Source organism: Rhipicephalus sanguineus, chromosome 1 (assembly GCF_013339695.2).
Source record: "Rhipicephalus sanguineus isolate Rsan-2018 chromosome 1, BIME_Rsan_1.4, whole genome shotgun sequence".
Lineage (NCBI taxonomy): Eukaryota > Metazoa > Arthropoda > Arachnida > Ixodida > Ixodidae > Rhipicephalus > Rhipicephalus sanguineus.
This window is the reverse complement of record NC_051176.1, coordinates 156,646,282-156,664,931: the sequence shown is the minus strand read 5'-3', so window position 1 is coordinate 156,664,931 and position 18,650 is coordinate 156,646,282. Positions and strand designations below refer to the sequence as shown.

At 46.8% G+C, this 18,650-nt stretch overlaps 1 protein-coding gene across 1 annotated transcript; it reads right to left on the bottom strand.

The window, feature by feature from the left end:
* Positions 1–308: 308 nt before the first annotated feature.
* Positions 309–15,053, bottom strand: LOC119400810 (uncharacterized). The gene is made up of 5 exons (XM_037667751.2): positions 14,965–15,053; positions 10,072–10,119; positions 8,485–8,532; positions 850–1,029; positions 309–770 (listed from the first exon to the last, which is right to left on the bottom strand). The coding sequence occupies exons 4-5, from the start codon at positions 997–999 to the stop codon at positions 492–494; spliced, it is 429 nt and encodes a 142-aa protein (XP_037523679.2). The 5' UTR covers positions 1,000–1,029; positions 8,485–8,532; positions 10,072–10,119; positions 14,965–15,053; the 3' UTR covers positions 309–491.
* Positions 15,054–18,650: the final 3,597 nt, after the last annotated feature.

The window sequence follows — 18,650 nt, the reverse complement described above, 5'->3', positions numbered from 1 at the left end:
CTGATTTGAGTATCGTGAGCGGCATATAGCTACCGCGGCCGCCCCGGGATGCCGCGACGTGCCCGCGCGCTCGCTGGTACGAAGGAGTTAAAGCGCGCGACATATCCCCGCAACTCCGCTCGTACTTGACGGATTCTTAAAATTTTTGTGGCGGTCATTTCATGAGGCAATAAAGGCCCGGGTGCGGATACTTCTCACGGCACACACTCAAAAAAAGAAGAAACGAGAATGTTTTTTTTTTTTGTCAAGTGTCCGTGCATGCTAGTTTTCTTGTCAACCGTGCGATTTTCCACAATCTATCACAAAAATTTTATTTAGCATCTTTTACCAAAAATACTACGGACGAGCAACATTATACTGCATCGGTCGGCTATGTTGCTACTAGTTTGTTGGAGCAAACCACGCTGAGAATTAGGCGCCGGACGAAACTGCTGTCGGTAATGAGGTTTGCTCCTGCTGGAAATCTTCACGGCGATCTCGCTAGCGGCGATTTACTTCCGAGTCGTGGCCGAGGGAGTCGTGGGAACTGGCTTTGTCATTGGCCCAGCCGCCTCTATCGGCGTTGGCGGAATTTCGACTGTCGTATTCGGTGACTGTGCAGTTTCATTGCCCAGACCTTTCTCGCGCCTCGGGTAGTAGTAAGACTGGTCGTGGATTGGGTAGGACCATGTTCCTTTGTTGTGCTTCTCGACCGGCTGCCTAACCCTCTTAGGCCGGCGCGTTCTGCCTTGGTGATGCGGCTCCTCTACAACAAAAGGTGGCCTGTATTCCTGCGTCATAGGTTGCACAGTGTTACGACAAGCAGGGGGTAATGAACAAATTCCCCCCATTCCAACCAGCCACACTCACCTCAGGCACCCTGTCTCTGGTGTCGTAATCGTCGTCATGTCCTCCGATTACTGCCACATTTTCAGGATGCATTTCCACTTCAGGTTCTTCCTCATGCGACTGCTTTATCGAGTGCTGCATCGACTCCTCCAGTACCACCGAGTCCGACATTGATTCTTCCTGTTTACCTAAGATGCAGTCCTGCAGCAAAAACAGGCAGCAAAAGTTGGTCTTATTTTTTTTTTCTATTCGAGCCGATTATGAGGCACACCAGCACGTACAGATAACACAAAGAAACTGGAAGCGAAATCAAAAATGATCGCGCCCGGCGCGCAGGAAGCACGGCTTCTCGGTTACGTCAGACCGGAATTACCCGGGAAACCCGGGACAAGGAAGTTGCGAAACTTGAATGAAGGCGCGTCGTGGCCATATCTTTTCGTGAAAAGCGGCAAGTCATCTCACTTGCGCCAGCGGGTCGCCTTTCGTTTGCACGTGGTGTTTGGTGTTTATCTGTTTCTTTCGAGCTGTGCTCAAGAAAACCGCAATATCAACCTTTTTTTTCTCTGTGCAGCATAAAACTCAGGGGTCCTTAGAAATCGTTTACGAATATCTCGAATTACGTGCAACTTTCGCGATTTCTGAAAAAATCAGCATTCCATAAATTGGCACGCACTACTACTTTCTAATATAAACAACTGCCCTCAGGTCAGTAATTATAAAGTTAAATAATGAGTTTTGTTAATTAGTTTTGTCAATGTCATTCTTGTTGCGGCAAAGTATTTCCGCCTCGACATAAAGTACGTGTGCGAAAGTGACTGGAGCGTGACTGTTATAGAATTGTCTGAAAGAAAAAAAAAAAAAACCCTGTATAAAGATGAGACAAAGGGAGGCAACCACATAGCTATGGTGTAAGAATGCAAAAATGATCGTGCCATGTGCATTGCGTGAACGTTGACGGACCCGTGGTGTTCAGTTTAAGATAGTCTGGAGTCCCTAATCCAACCGATAGAGAACCGATGCTGCCCGTCGATGAAGTCCAGATGGAAGTCAGCAGAGGACTCACTTGACGTAGTCTAGTATATCTCATATGTGGGGTGTTCCAATCCGTCAAACCAAGCTACCTTGCAGTGTCGGCCATTAAAATCGGAATGGGAATGCTTGGTTCTTCCTGGTATGTGATGCAGCTGTATCTGCGTAATCATTGCCCCTAATCCCGCATTGGCCAGGTAACCACTGGAAGGAAATCTCGTGTGCTTTTTGTTTGAGGTCGTTGGAAAGTTGAACGATTTCCTACGTCTGATCAACGTTGGATAAATACGTGCAAGCACTGTAACGCCGGGTTTGAGGCAGAAAACACAGCCCATTTGATCGCACTGTCTCTATCAGTGATCAGTGAATTCAGGTGCGCAAAGCCGTTACTTCTGCCGCCGTAGACGTTGCGACACGTGAAGTCTGGGATCGCAGTCTCTTATCGGGGTAATCACAGCGCTGTCAGGAAGCATAAACCCAACATGCGCGAATGTCCACGCGATGGAGACAGGCGACACGACGGAGGTCACCATCGCTCAAGCTGTTGCTGGCATTACCAAACCCTACTCACGCGACTGCTTTGGCTACGAACCTCCGGTGTTGCTAGCATGAGGGCGGCTACTCTGTACAGAAACTGGCGCGATGCCTGCGGTATGCGTATAATGTAAGGTAATGTGTTTTGTTGTACAAAGCAACATAATATATTTCTCAACGTCTCGCGTTATTTCTTTCTTTTTTGTTCTGTCGTGTATGAACATTCGGTTATATTTGCTCGTGCTGTGCACGTGACCGTAGCGCAGAGCGAACACAAGTAGTAAGTCACTGATGTACGTACATCCTGTTCCGGCTTTTCGCTATTGACTTGTCGCGCATAGCGCTTTCGGGCGGTGTACAACGAATACCAAAATTCCATAACAGTGCGACTGAGTGAATTTTATCACTAGACAGGTCGCACGAACGGCCTGTAACGCCACTCATCGCTTCGCTTGTCGCTGCCGCGTGTATTTTCGCGCATACGGTGTTTATACTGAAGTGGCCCAAGTTGTCGAGGTCTCGGTATAAATATGCACGCGGTTGCTGTCGTGCAAGAGGAGTAAGCTCAGTTGTATTAGTCCAGATGGCGGCAGGTTTGACTTTATGCCCTCCTTATATCGTTAGGTGTACTTCAAGGTGGCTGAAACACCGTAGGGGAGGTACTGACCCGGCCGCAGGCGTGTTAATACAATCAACAGAGAAAGAAAACATGGCTTGCGCCTTTTAATCGTCTTAGGTGAATGCATATGGCACCGTGTGACTATTGTTTGCTCGACTGTCCTCACTACAGCACCCGGAGAGAGTCCCTCTCAGCAGTGTTTTCGCGCTTCAACGACCAGCCGCTTTACGAGCAATCCATCTTCAAATGTTGGAAAACTTGAGCTTCGCACCAGAAAGCGACGAAGGCGCTGCTGAAGTTTCTGGCTTGTTGAGCGATTATGACACTCCCGTGTGTTTGCGTTTCTGTTTCATATTTGTAGTTAAATCAGCTTGTTTTGACCGGATCTTTTTTTGAAACCTAGCGCCATGCTTTCGGTAGCGTGTTCAGAAGGAAACACTAAAATGTTATTGTCAGGGCCGCGTGTATGCTGCGCAACAGCTCTTCATTTAAAAAGTTTTCCGACTAGGTAAAGCGCTTCGGTAAAAGTGTTTCTGCGTATACTCGTGGGACAGGGGTATTAGCTTAGCTAATCGTAGTACGCTGTTTCGCTAACACATCATGGTCATGGCTAGGACACGTCAATGGCACGAATGGTTTCCGTATTGTTCGTCTCTCCAGTGAACAATCATTTATAAGGTGCTTTTAACAGCCGCCGAGCCAAAGCCTAAAGTCTCCCTTCATTGGAGGGGGGGCCCTCAGTATGTGTATATATATATATATATATATATATATATATATATATATATATATATATATATATATATATATATATATATATTGTTAAGCTGTTTATTGGACGGCACTCGGCGACAATGCACTATGGCGACAGTCAAGGCAAAAGCACGGGCTCCGAGAGCGCGAGCGGCGTTTTGAAGAGGACGACCCACTAGGAGCCGCTGGAGAGCGCAACCGTTGAACAGTACCAATTGCTTCGCCACAATTACCCCGGGTACGAAAAGGGAGCCGTCCGGCGACCTAACAGCTCGTTACTATGAGTGGGTCATAGTAGGCCTTAAGGTGCTCCACGTTGACTATGTCGCGCCCTCGACGGCGCATGTCCGAAGCTGGTTCGATGGGTTCGATCAGGTAGTTGACCGGGGATGTGCGCTCGACGACCCGGTAGGGGCCTTCGTATTTCGGCAGTAGTTTTGAGGAGAGGCCGGTTGCAGTGGTAGGGACCGAGAGCCATACGAGCGCTCCGGGGAGGAACGTGGACTCAGAAGTGGTGGTGCCACCGCGAAGGCTCTTCTGCCGCTCTTGTTCGTGCGTTGTAAAGGCCTTTGCAAGCTCGCGACACTCTTCAGCAAGCCTGGCTGTGTCAGAAATAGGCGCGCAATCAGATGGATCCGGCTTATAGGGTAGTATCGTGTCAATGGTGTGCAACGGGTGCCTTCCGTACAACGGGTGCCTTCCGCCGATGGTACAGACGTGGAGGACTGGCTCGCAATTTACGAGCGCGTGAGCGTACCCAACAAATGGGACGAAGCAGGCAAGTTGAGCAACTTAGTCTTCTACCTCGCGGGAGTAGCAAGTTTGTGGTACAACAACCACGCGTCCGATTTTGCTACTTGGTCTGATTTCAAAACCGCCGTCATCAACGTTTTTGGCCGCCCTGCAGTTCGTAAGCTGCAAGCAGAACAGCGCTTACGCGAACGAGCTCAGCAGGCCGGTGAATCTTTCACCAGTTATATCGAAGACGTCCTGGACTTGTGTAAGAAAGCCAACGGCACCATGTCCGAGTCTGACAAGATCCGGAACATTATGAAGGGCATTGACGACGACGCATTCACCATGTTGCTCGCTAAAAACCTTTCCACCGTGGCCGAGGTCATCACACTGTGCCAGAGCTACGAGGAGCTCCGCCGGCAACGTTCGATGACCCGTCGCTCTCCATCACGCGACGAAGAGCTTGCTGGCTTGGCGGCCATACCTGACCAGGCCACGCTGCTGGCAGAAATGAAGGCATTCGTGCGCGAGGAAATCGCACGCCAGTTCTCTCTCATGGCCTTCGCCCACCCGCCGCACGTTCAACAGTCGTCGACGAACCTTCTTCCTCCCATCCGCCGAGCGATTGAGCAGGAAATCGCGGAGGTGATGCCCGAGTACCACCAGCAACCTCCGGCTCCTGCGCCACAGAGTTACGCTCAGGTTGTCGCCAGGACGCACCCGGCAATCCCTGCGGCTGCGCCGTTGAGTTACGCCGAAGCCGCCGCTAGACCTCCGTCCTTCGAAGCGGGCGTGCCGGCTACGTATGCTGCCGTCATCCCTAGGCCCCGACTGCAACCCACCCTTGCAGTCATTCAGCAGCCGCCCCGTCAATCGCATCCTGCGACGTGGCGGGACCTGCCCCGGCGAACCGATGGCGCACACCCGACAATCGGCCCATCTGCTTTGCCTGCGGTTATGCCGGTCACGTGGCCCGTTACTGCCATCGCGTGCAGCCACCTCGAGTCGCGTCAACCCCCCCCAGCCAGTCCAGCCGTGCCATTCTCGGCCCACTAGGAGCCGCTGGAGAGCGCAACCGTTAAACAGTACCAATTGCTTCGCCACAATATATATATATATATATATATATATATATATATATATATAATATATATATATATATATATATATATATTATAATATATATATATATATATACAGCAGCGAGGTTCTCGGGGTTTGGCAGTATGCGTGTGTTATGTTTTCTGTGTATTGGCATTGTATGAGGTTACTTTGCGTGTTACTAGTCATGTATTAGATTCGGCTGACAAGCTCATCGTTTGTAAAAGCAGGTTAATAAATGTGCACGTGTTTGTTGCACGACGGCGTCTACTGTCTCCATGTGTTCAATGAGCGCGGCGTCTTTACAGACCCCACAGCTTAAAAGCTCAAGAGTGCCACTCGGAGCCGTGAGTGCTGTCCTTGTGTCCACACGAATGTATATATTACCGACAGTCCCTGTCACACGCTTGGCCAAAATTAATTTATGACATCCTTGAGGAGATGAAAGCATAAACCAGAGTGGGTGACACTCCCCGACTCACGAGCCGCACTGCACCTCACGGAAGCGCCGCGCACGCAAGAGCAGCTTTATGGTCATGGTATTATTGCGCCTAGGCGCCTAGGTATTAATGTTCATGAATTTCACCACTATGTTATACTGCCGTGGCTACCAGCTCACTGCAGTATACAAGGCAATGTTCGTGCTGACTCCACTTCCAGAGCCGCGCACGACCGTACATCTGATAAAATTGACTTTCCTTTTTCAAGAAAAGCTGTAGCGACTGTGGTAGCCGCGTTCGCCTGGAATCTGCAATGATCATTATGACGTGACGCAAGTAACCAATACGGACTGCTGCACAGATAAGATCCGTCGAGTAGCTTTAATAAGCCACGAGAATTAAGCAGACAAGATGAAACACGCGTTCACCGGAACCGACTCGACGTTGTCTATACAAAGTAGTTCAAGTACAAGACTAAACGCTCATTACTCGCCAGTATGCACAACATGTAATAATCGCGAAAACTCAAAACAGGTCCTGTGTGATTGTTTCCGTTGCTACTCTTCATCATCATCATCTTCATCATCAGCCTGTCTACGCCCACTGCAGGGCAAAGGCCTCTCCCATGTTCCGCCAATCAACCCGGTCCTGTGTTTTCTGCTGCCACGTTATACCTACAAACTTCTTAATCTCATCTACCCACCTAATTTTCTGTCTCCCCCTCCCGCGTTTACCATCTCTTGGAATCCAGTCAGTTACCCTTAATGACCACCGGTTATCCTGCAGACGTGCTACGTGCCCGGCCCATATCCATTTCTTCTTCTTGATTTCAACTATGATATCCTTAACCCCCGTTTGTTCCCTGACCCACTCTGCTCTCTTCCTGTCTCTTAAGGTTACACCTATCATTTTCCTTTCCATCGCTTTCCCGTTGCTACGCAGAGCGGCAGATGACAGATTCTGAAGACAGCCCTACATTTGCAACACGGCTTGAGCTCGAAGCTGCGCTCGAAGCTGGTGTTTTTAAGGACTACACACCTGAACGAAACGCTATGCATTACTGTGTGTGTGTGTGTGTGTGTGTGTGTGTGTGTGTGTGTGTGTGTGTGTGTGTGTGTGTGTGTGTGTGTGTGTGTGTTGTGTGTGTGTGCGCGTGCGTGTGTGTGCGTGTGTGTGTGTGTGTGTGTGTGTGTGTGTGTGTGTGTGTGTGTGTGTGTGTGTGTGTGTGTGTGTGTGTGTGTGTGTGTGTGTGTGTGTGTGTGTGTGTGTGTGTGTGTGTGTGTGTGTGTGTGTGTGTGTGTGTGTGTGTGTGTGTGCGTGTTTGTGTGTGTGTGTGTTTAGCACTGCAGTTTCGCCGCAACGGCGAAGCAATGAATACGATAGCAAGAAACTGGAATCTCACACGAAAAACGACAAGCAGGTCCATACTTGCAGCGCGCCATTGAACCACAAAGAAGGACGCCCGAAATGAACGCACACGTATACACAGGACAAGCGCGAACTAACAAATGTCACAGTTGTTACGTCTTTGTGCTTGAGCAACGCGCTGCAAGTGCCGACAATGTTTGTTTATTTGTTTGCTCAAAATTATGGCACATACTCACTCTGGAGCATTGGCCAAGACTGCGTGTCGACAATGGACATCGTACGCTTTTAGATATTTCTTTTTCTTTTAAGCTGCGGCGCGTCGTGTGACCCCTCTGCGTCTCCTGCCACACGAGGGCGTTTGACGCAAGGCGTACCTAGAGTTACTGTATGTGCTACCTTTAGGTAAAGGTAGCATATGCAGTAACTCTAGGTGTGCCCGGTGTTCTTTTTTTTCGTTCCACATCACGAGTGGGTACAGAAAGGGACCACTTTGTCGTGCGCGTCTCAAGGGCAGTTTTCAAACTGAAAGAAAATGTAGGAGCGTTGCGTGATATAAAACACGCTCAAGCTCCTCCGAGGTCTGCGTACCACCAGCGGTAAATGGTGAACATAAATGGCTCGCCGTTATATCGCCGACGCATACATGGCGTGTGGTTGAGTTGTCTAACGCAGCGCGCTGGTGAGTGAGGGATCGCTGCTTTGAATTCCCGGTCGGCTACTTCAGAAATTGTTTCTCCTAATGTATTTTTCTTTGTGCCGTTTTTATATATATACATACATATACATATCTGGGACATGACGGCGACGGCAAAAATCTGCCGAGAGTGTCCACATAATTGCTATTGCAATAAAACATCTGTACATCTGCTAAAGAATTCCGGTGGTCGAAATAAGCCAAAGCTCTTACGGATCACATGTAGCTTCGGATTGTAGGACTTCACCGGCTGTTACTACTACTTGCTAGCATAACGAGCGCAAGATAAACCCTTATTATATTGTCGAAGAACGCGAACATCTTTTGTCACAAAGAAAAAGTGGGGTTAGCGCTTACTTGAAGCCCGAGAAGCGTCAACTCACCTGAAGTTTCTCAATCCCCGTTGACACGACAGACTTGGACAATGATCTCTGTAAGGAAAAATTTATTATCAACAGCTAAGCTCATGTTAACTATAGATAACATATATCCAAACCGCGTAGCAAGAGCAGTTATATCCAAACTGCGTCGCAAGGAGCCCTTTTTTCTATCGGGGAAGATGTGGGCAGCGAAGCTTGGCGTGTCGTGACCTTTCCTTCTTTCTTTCTTTCTTTCTTTCTTTCTTTCTTTCTTTCTTTCTTTCTTTCTTTCTTTCTTTCTTTCTTTCTTTCTTTCTTTCTTTCTTTCTTTCTTTATCGATAAAAGATCACATTACCATATCAGAAGCGGCTGATCTCCGACAAGCCCACGATCGATGGAGCATGAGTTATTGGAAAATGACGCATATAAATACGCACGTTACTGGCGCACCTTCGAGGGACGCATTTCTGCACGCTCGCCGGCGCCCGGTTTTTCGTGTAGGACGCTGAAATATGCGAGTTATAAAAGCTTCACTTAAAATAAGCAGCACTATTAAGGAACTTTTACCTCATCGAAACAAATTTTTCTTGTTCAGTTCTTATGGGCAAGTTCTTGCTACATGGTGTACACCGCTCGCTTCGCACTACCTGTTTTGTCTAGCCACTTGAGCCTTGGTCAGATAGCTTGAAGTGTTTTTTTTTCACTTTTTTTGTCAGCTAACTGGCACTAAAATATTTAGTTGACATTGTTCTGCTCAACCAGCCCTCCTTCAGTGCAAATCACGCAAAAGATTATTGTTTGGAGTGGGCCCTGTTACGTGCCCCTTGTGCGTCATCATCCTGACTACGGCCACTGACGGCCAAAGGTCTCTCCCATGTTTCGCCAATCAATCCTGTCCTGTGCTTCCTGCGGCCACGCTATCCCCGCGAACTTCTTAATCTCATCTGCCCACCTAACTTTCTGCCTCTCCCTCGCGCGGTTGCCTTCTTTTGGAATCCAGTCTGTTACTCTTAATGACCACCGGTTATCTTGCCTATACGCAACATGCCCTGCCCATGCACATTTCTTCTTCTTGATTTCATCTAAGATATTCCCCCTTGTGCATAATATGGTTAATGCACAGCTCTGCCAGCCTTATTACTTGCTTGCACGGTATACAGGCTGATTGTTAATGTCTCTTCTCCTGCTCTATTCCAGGCTGATGATCTTCTTCCTATTTGATTCCTCAGGGAGAATGCTCACGTACACCTGCGGATTCAGGAGACCGGGGAGTTGGCCTGGTAGGTGTTGATTCATTATTGCTACAGCGCGAAAAGAAGACGAATAGTAGAGTCGACCCAAATGACAGTACCATGCATTGACTACGTGTCAGTGCGAATATGCGAACACACACAGAGCATGAGTTCCCCTGCACGTAATAATGCGTCAAGTATCTGTCACTTCTTCTAACTTTTGGAGAAAATGCAACTTTTCTTAAGCGAAATCGATCCAGAACTACGCAACAGGCCCTTGCTCAGTGAACACAGAAAAAAGAGGCAACCTGAGGCTTTTCGTACGCTTATCTGCGGGCTGCCATACGGAGAAAAAGCCCCAATAAAAAAACATCTTACCGCTTGTTTGTCAATGATGTAACGGAAGCAAACAGCAATTTTTCGTGCCTATAATGAAAGAGGATTAAATAAATAAATAAAAGATATGTGGTAATGCAGAAGCAGTGATGAAATAGTTATTGTCAATTTTCGTTCATGTATTTGAGGCCGCAGAAGAGCTGGGGCCATTTAACCCATTGATCTTTCGTGGGTGTTTTTTTTTCTTTTTTTTTAATGCGAAACATAATATGGGAAGCAATCTGAAATAACCATATAACCAGTGATGGGCAGTATCGAAGATACAAGTATCTTAGATACTATCTTAGATACTGTTTGAGTATCTTGTATCTGTATCGCGCTACGTCTCGCAAAACGTGTATCAGTATCTGTATTTCCGATACATTGAAAAATGTATCGTGTATCTTAAGATACAAGATACTGCGATCGCACCACTACCGTACGAAACAATAAACGTTGGCTGAAGGCCTCATCTCAAGCTGGTACCGCTGCCACTAAGTCACCAAAATAAAACTAAAGGCCTTGACATTAATTTATCTTTCCACCAGAGTTTTCCAGCGATGATAGGTGATGAGCTGTGAGCGTCCCTATTGGCGGAGCAGAGTCACGTGGTGGCGCTCGCGTCGTCTCGATAGACAAGCGCACGAACGTACGCCAGCCGACCTTTTGTTTTATCGTTTTCTTTCTTTTTAATTATGTCACTGCCGTGGCATTTGGCACTTAGCAACTGTCTTGTGCCGCGTACTCCAATGCCCGCGGCGTCTTTCGCACACATTCTGATGCCACTGTAGCGTCATTATCGAAGTTTCCCTTGCGTGGTGCTTGGTTACGAAGTCTGAAGAATGAAAGCATGGGGGATTGCTTTGCGTCTCGTAGGTTTCACACATCGGCGATTTGAAGGATCTCGTGGATGTAAGTTTGACTTACATGCACTAAGATTAACTTATATGCAAATAATATTCCAACAGCCATAGCACCACCGGTACCGATGCTGGATCTAGCAGAACAAGCATTCACATAACAACCGCCATCTTGGCGTCTTTCTCTTTCATTCAAATAGTTTTTAAAATCTTAATTTGATTTGTTAGCAGAAGTTCTTTCTTAGCTGCCCTTCTTTTCCATCCCGTGCATTACATATGATTCTATCAAGTTTTGTTTCTGGTTTGCTTACTGCAATATGCCTTTAACGTACTGCCAAGGTAAGCTCTCTGCTTTATTCTTGCTTTTAACTTTCTGCGTCATTTCAGCTACTGTTCACATACTTATAGTCCACTTGAATTTACTGTTATTATGTAAAGGCAATGTTGAGAGCAAATATGTAATTTTCTGGGCGCGCCTGGCGTATTCAGTAACAAAAATCCTGCTTACTACTAAGTAAAATCGCGAAATTGAGTTTCCATTTTACTAACACAAATTATTAAGCGCCATTTTAAATATGTTAGCAAAGATATTCGAGAAACATTGTTATACCAAATGCTCCGTTTTTCTCATGAGCGTCCCAATGAGCCGTTTGACGCTATTTTCCATAGGCACTGAATTTAATTCTCATAGCTATTAGGGGTTACCCGTCGCGGTGGTCTAGTGGTTATGGTGCTTGACTGCTGACTCGAAGGTCGCGGTGGCCGTATTTCGATGGAGGGAAAATGCTGGACGCCCGTTTGCTCCTATTTAGGTTTTAGAACCCCAAGCGGTCGAAATTTCCGGAGCCCTCCATTACAGCGTCTCTCATAATCATATTGTGGTTTTGGGCTGTCAAACGCAACAATTATTACTAGCTATTGGAGGTGCTGCCTGTATAGTGTTCCCATGCTTATTCGCTGTGCTTGATACGCAACCGCTCTTCTATTTTGCTTAGATATAATTATTTTCCCTATTTAGGCTTCTCTGAATTTTTTTACTGTTACTAAACACCAGGTAATCGGAGCTATAAGTGGCATTCGTCTGAATAGCGTCGGTGTCCTGAGGCGCTTTGTGCCACTGTACAACACGTCTGAATAGTTTCTGGGCGGTACATGTTCCTGGTGACGTACACCTGTCCGGTGATCCGTTATTGCGAAAACCGTAATACGTTTACGGGCAAGGTAGAACTCCACGTTGGTATTTGCACCATCGTGCGAAGGCTTCTTGTTGAAGTTCTTATGATTACATGGCAACCCGCTAGCTGGTCGGCAAGCAGAGCAGCGACTCCCATCAATTACAAAAGCGACAAGCGAAAACCTATATCATCGAAGAGCATAAAGTGCTGTCATGTTAAGCAGCTGAAGAAACGCCAGTTAGTTGTTTCAAAATGGAACTAATATACCTTGAGCAAAAAGTACAAAACTTTTGAGATACTAACACACATTAATTCAAATGAATCAAAATTGGTCGCAGTTAATACATTTTCGACCGAACCTTTTCATGCATAGGCATGTAGTGCCACATTATATAGATATATAGTATCAAATTTGTGAACGTATCGAAGTATCTTAAGATACAACTGGAATGTATCGTATCGGATACAATCAGTGTTGTAGTAGCTTGTATCTGTATCTCAAATATTTCTAGCCTGAGTATCTTGTATCGTATCGCGATACAATTTCAAAGTATCTTTGCCCAGCCCTGCATATAACTCGGGGGTCTTGGGCCCTCTGGACGCGAAGAACCGCCCCCAAAGGGCATGAGCGCATGCCTATGTGCGCACGTGCGCACTTCGACATGAGCCCATGACCGGATAAGTGATCACGTGCCCGGGGGCATGCGCTCATTGGCGCAGTTGTTTGGCGAATAGTAATCGGGCAGTTAAAGGCTCTACTCAGGCTGATGCAGCCCTGATACAGCTCTAATGTGAGTCCAGCAGACGTCTTCCTGTTCCCTAAGCTCAAGGGAAGCCTGATAGGTTCCCGTTTTCACGGTGTTCTCTCCATCAAACGGGCTGTCAAAGTGTCTCTGAAAGAAGTCAGGGCAGCTGACTTTCAGGGAGCCTTTGCAGCGTGGGAATCGCGCTGGAAGCAATGTTCGTGCGCCCTCTAAAAGGACAACGGCGCACTGCTGAAATACGACGAAGATCACGATGGTACGCGATCCAATTATGCCAATGAGTTATTTCGGAAACTATCTACTTCTAAACACGTTTAGAATATAAATATGATCATTTCTAAAACAAGGTACCACCCGTTTCATGGCCGATCCCCCGCGGTGGGTTGCGCCACAGTACTAAGGAACGACCAACCAACCAACCCGATATGACGGTCGTCGGTTACGAATGTAGAAGACGAAGAAGTGGCGCTCGAAGGAAGAGTGAGCATTCTTGATCTCTAACAAGGAACGCTGTACTTAACTTTCATTTACTTACCGGACAAGAGTTAGCACACGCTATAAATGGTTGCTTTAACTGAACTGTTCTTGTGTGTGTGTATATATATACAGGGTGTCCCAGCTATCACGCAGCACGATTTAAAAAAAAAAGGAATGGCGTTACGCGAAGCAAACCTACTGCATATTGTTCCTAGTACACTGGAGTAGCCACTGCTATTTTTTACGTTAATGAGGTTTAATTAATTAGTCGTAATTATATTTGTAACTCGACAAGTACTCACCTAATTGTAAAAATGTCAATGAGGCGTATGTAGGCATGTTCAAATGGCATCTAACTGCACTACTTTCAACAACCTGCTAATTGCGCGCTCATTGTTTCCGCTTGATCAAGAAAGCCCGCGAAATATGAAAAGCGACTCGTGGCTAGACTGTTCCGCGCGTTGGGAACCAGCGCCCTCAAACAGGCTCCCTATGAGGTAGGCAGTATCAAGGAAAAACTCCAGAAAGAAAAAAAAAACGCATCGCCCTATCTGCCACTGCCCGGCCTAAGAAACGCACCGCTTGGTTTTACAGAGTCAGGCCGTAATTAGAACACCTGCCACGTTATCAATGAGAACAGTCGGCCGTGAGATATGGATTATTGCGGCGTACTATAGAACGGAATGAATCCCAGCGAAATTGCACGCATATCGATGGCGCCCGACCTGTACCCTTGCCAAAATGCGGAACGCTGTCTCTCGCAACGGACAACAGGCAAAGCGGTTGTTCGCGGTAAGCTTATTTGAGGGCGCTGGTTTCCTTTGCGGGTGGGAGCGTAGTCACGTGTTATTTTTCATATTTCGCGGGCTTACTTTATCAGCCGGAAAAAATGAGCACGTAATTAGTACGTTATTAAAAATTGCGCAGTTAGATGTCCTTTGAACATGCCTACATACGCCTCATTGACATTTTGACAATTAGGTGACTACTTGTCGAGTTACAAATGTAATTACGACTAATTAATTAAACCTCATGAACGAAAAAAAAATAGCAGTGGCTACTCCAGTGTACTAGGAACAATATGCAGCAGGTTCGCTTCGCGTAACGCCGTTCCTCTTTTTTAAAATCGTGCTGCGTGATAGCTGGGACACCCTGTATATATACATACACGTACGCCTTCAGCCGCTTGTGCGGAAGATCTGTTGTTCTTAGTTGTAATCGGGCCTTCAACGCCCACTAATACGACGGTTTATGAGATCCAAAATAATTTCACAATATTTCGTATAAAACTGTTTTTCTTTTATCAAAGCAAGCTGCAGTACACGTGTGAGCGATCGCACACGGTCGCTAGGATCGTCACACAGGAACTAGAGGGGAACAGCGCGACTAACACGGACGAAGAAGGGGACACACAACACTCATGCACTCTTCGTCCGCGTTAGTCGCGCTGTTAGCCACGATGAATCTATACTAACTCGCCCAGCGTTCCCTTCTTGCTGGAGCGTCTCCCCGCGACCGCAGTCTCAACGCGAGGCATCAGCGGCCATTCCGAAGCGAAAAGTCGGAAACTTCGTTAATACCACGCCTGAAATATTTCCAAAAAATTCGCACGATGCTTACCACTGAAGATTTGTGTTCGCACCACGCTGCGTATTCTCGAAGGGTAAGCTCTTGCCTATGGAGAAGGCAGTTCTCAAATTCTTCAGATTCCTACGGAAGATGAGACAAAAATGTCAAGCAGTCTTAATGCCTACCAAGCTTCGCACTAAATCATCTCTCTCTCTCTTATCATCTCTCTAACAGTCGCAGAATTAGACAAAACATAAATACTCAATAATGTGTCCGGGAAAGCGACCGCCGCAGTGGCTCAATTGGTAGAGCATCGGACGCGTTATCCCAAGTTTGTAGGTTCGGTCCTATCTGCGGCAAGTTGATTTTTCGTCCACTTTAATTCCTTTCTATTTGTCTCATAATCGCTATGCTACAGCTAAAACATGCAAGTAATGTCCCCTACACGCCCCTTAGCTTCGTTGTCTGTTGCTTTCATTGGGTTGTGTCTAACAAAAGAAACGAGCCCTCGACCAATCCCCCCTCTTTCGTGCTCTCTATTCACTTGTGTAACAACCCTGCAGAATATGGACCATCAATGAATTATCAGCGATGCGTATACATCGATATCGTATACGATTCATTAACAGGGCATAATGCATATGATGTAATCAATTTAATCATTAAATGATGTGTAGCAGCTAAAATACACTACTTGAAGAAGACTACACCTTCTTTTAAATCGTGATATTTAGATTATATCTACGCTTAATGTGTTAGCACTGCTAATGCAGGGCGTGAACCACAAGAAAGCCGCTTGAATTCATAGAACAGTACGCAATAACAGGACATGGTGGATCAAGAATGTCTTATTCGAAAGAAAAGTGTCTGGTGCACTTTCACTGAAGCGTTGTTGTGATATTATGTAACAATTCTTGCCGTAACCATAAATAGTGATTTTTGCGGCATGGATACACTGGATTAGCTGATATCTTCAGATATGTGCACTTCCTGCAGCGCCGTCTCAGTGGTTGCAACACCACAGCTTACCGCACTATATGATAGCAAGACGAAGTGCTCATTTTGCGTTAGCAATAGGACCCTCAGGTGGGAAAAATTGTGCGTTGAGTCTATTTGAAGGCGGCGGTGCGTGCGCAGCTGTGAATGGAGGCTGGAGAAAAGGACGGCGAAGGACGGTAAGGGTGGAGGCTGCAGAGTGTCACTTCTAAATAAAAAAATAAATCAGGAGCCCTTCCATGGGGGCTAACGTAGCTTGACGGGGACGTGCAAGACATACTTCTTCCTTTCTTTCTTTCTTTCTTTCTTTCTTTCTTTCTTTCTTTCTTTCTTTCTTTCTTTCTTTCTTTCTTTCTTTCTTTCTTTCTTTCTTTCTTTCTTTCTTTCTTTCTTTCTTTCTTTCTTTATAGGTAGCGGCCATCCGTCCCCTGAAGGCTGTTTTCGGGCTGAATCGGCATGGTGTCTTTAACGTTCTTTCCAGCGTTCGTCAGCCTGAAGAACGGCCCAACGAAAGGACCATCACATCACGCGATCATGGAAACACTCGTTAGAAATTCAGTTTTCTCGAAGTCGGAATTTTCCTGAAATGTGAAATTCCCGATATCGGCTTTACGCGTTGTCCAGCAGATCGATTTTAGTCTGCCAATACGAAATGTTTCAATGAAGCGCCCATAGCAAGTGTACTGCTTCCCAGTTGTTTTTTTTTTGCATTGTCAGTAGAACGCATTCGTATGCTTCAGTTCAGTTCACAATGGGCAAGCATGGGCGCGTGACCTAGTGTTCGAGTCACTGGCTTCCCGACCGGGGGGACCCGGGTTAAGCCCCAGCCCCGGAAAAAGTTTTTTTTTATTTATTATTTCGTTGGTGCGTGCCAGCTGTGTGTGTGGGGGGTTTTCGGAACACCACCATCACCAGCTACGCATGTCAGTCAATACAACCTTCGCTTGAAAAACCAAAGCCCCTTCCGCGCCTGTGCAATCTGAGTAAACAGTGGAGCTGGCAAACAAGCGCCACCACCTGGCGAACACAGATTGAGTTCTTTCTTCGCCTTCTTCTTCTTTCTTTCTTTCTTTTATCTTTCTATACTGCCCTCTCTCATCCATTCCCTTCTCCTCACCCCTGCATCAGTCCCCTCACTTCCCTTTCCCATTACCTCGCTAAACTATACTATACAAGGCTATGCCATGCTTTACCCTATCCCCTCCTCATTTCCTTCCTCCTCACTCTCACATCACTCCTCCTCACCCTCACTTCCCTTTCCCGCCCCCTTGGTATACTATACTAGGCATGGCTATAGCATACTAGAAGCTGTGTCTTCTTTTTCCCTGTCCCTTTCTGTGTGCTTAGGTTTCATTATCGATCTGTACCAACACGCCCAAGGGCCCTGGGTTGTTACGAGCTGCTTGGCACATACCCGCTTTCTGGGGCGCGTACCCGCCGAGAGAGAGAGAAGAGACGGAAGGAATATAAAAAGGTAGGGAGGTTAACTAGACTACGTCCAATTTGCTACACTACACATGGGGAGGCGAATAAAGGGGTAAAAGAGAGAGAGAAGGAGAGACACATTTCCCAACACACACAAACACACACACACACAGTGCAGGGTTTCAAAGGCGGTCGCTCAATGCCGTTTGCCTTCAAATACTGCAAGAGGGCTCGTGTGGCTTTCTGGGCTGCTGTGCTGTGAGACCAGGCTCCCAAGATCTTTCCTGCAGTAAAGAGCCGATCATCGAATCTCCTCAAGGCACATTCGAGAGTTCGACGATCTAGTTCAAATTGGGGACAGTGGCACAAGAGGTGATCAAGAAATACAAGAAAAGCAGGGGGGTTAACTAGACTACGTGCAGGTTTCTACCCTACACATGGGGAGGAGAATAAAGGAGTAAAAGAGAGAGAGAACGCCATCAGTGCACACAGCATTTCACAACACACACAGTGCAGCGTATCACAGGCGGTCGCTCAGTTCTGTTGACTTCAAAAACAAAAACTGCAGGAGGGCTCGTGTGGCTTTATGAGCTGATGAGCTGCGAGGCCAGGCTTCCAAGGTTTTTCCTTCAGTAAACGGCCGATCATCGAGTCTCCTCAAGGCACACTGGAGAGTCCGACGATGTTGTTGAAATTGGGAACAGCGGCCCAATAGGTCATACCCACCGAGTTTTCTGAAACGATGGCCGGCTCAACCCCAAGCTTAAGCAGCTTCGCTCTTAATTAATGTCCCTACTGCGGGATTTGAACGCTGGGTCTGTAGTATCGGAGCCCGCTGTTTCAGCCACTATGCAACAGTCGCAAGCCTCAGCCAACAGAATACAATGCCTTCAAGAATGCTCGCCGTGCAAGCACGCGAGTCTAGATGCCGGGCGCGTTTCACACAGCCCTGCTGACATTCTCCGGGCAAGCCAGCCCAAAAGCGGCCATTTTCTGTGAGAAAATTGGACCCCTATCAAGGAAGAGCGACATTGAGTTGCTCGGTACTATTGTTTCCGTTATTTCTGTGCAGATACGAAGCGATAAGTAAACTGCTTCGTCTTCGCTTTCTTCCTCTTAAATTTTTTGAAGCACTGAGAAATATTCCTGGTAATATAATTGTTCTATCTCCTTTCTCTCTGCTCACGACAACGTCCGCGAAGTTATTTTGTTGTGCATTGCAATACAGCTACCATGAGAAACTGCGCGACGATCGGGTGTTTACGAACAACTCACCTTTCTTAAGCTGTAGCTGAGAAATAAAAGTTGATTGATTG

Bases quoted from the DNA above. Each gene is read 5' to 3' on its own strand.
- LOC119400810 (XM_037667751.2), bottom strand. From the start codon at position 999: ATGTCGGACTCGGTGGTACTGGAGGAGTCGATGCAGCACTCGATAAAG. The intron at 771-849 runs GTGAGTGTGGCT...CCTATGACGCAG, and splicing joins CCAGAGACAGGGTGCCTGAG to GAATACAGGCCACCTTTTGT.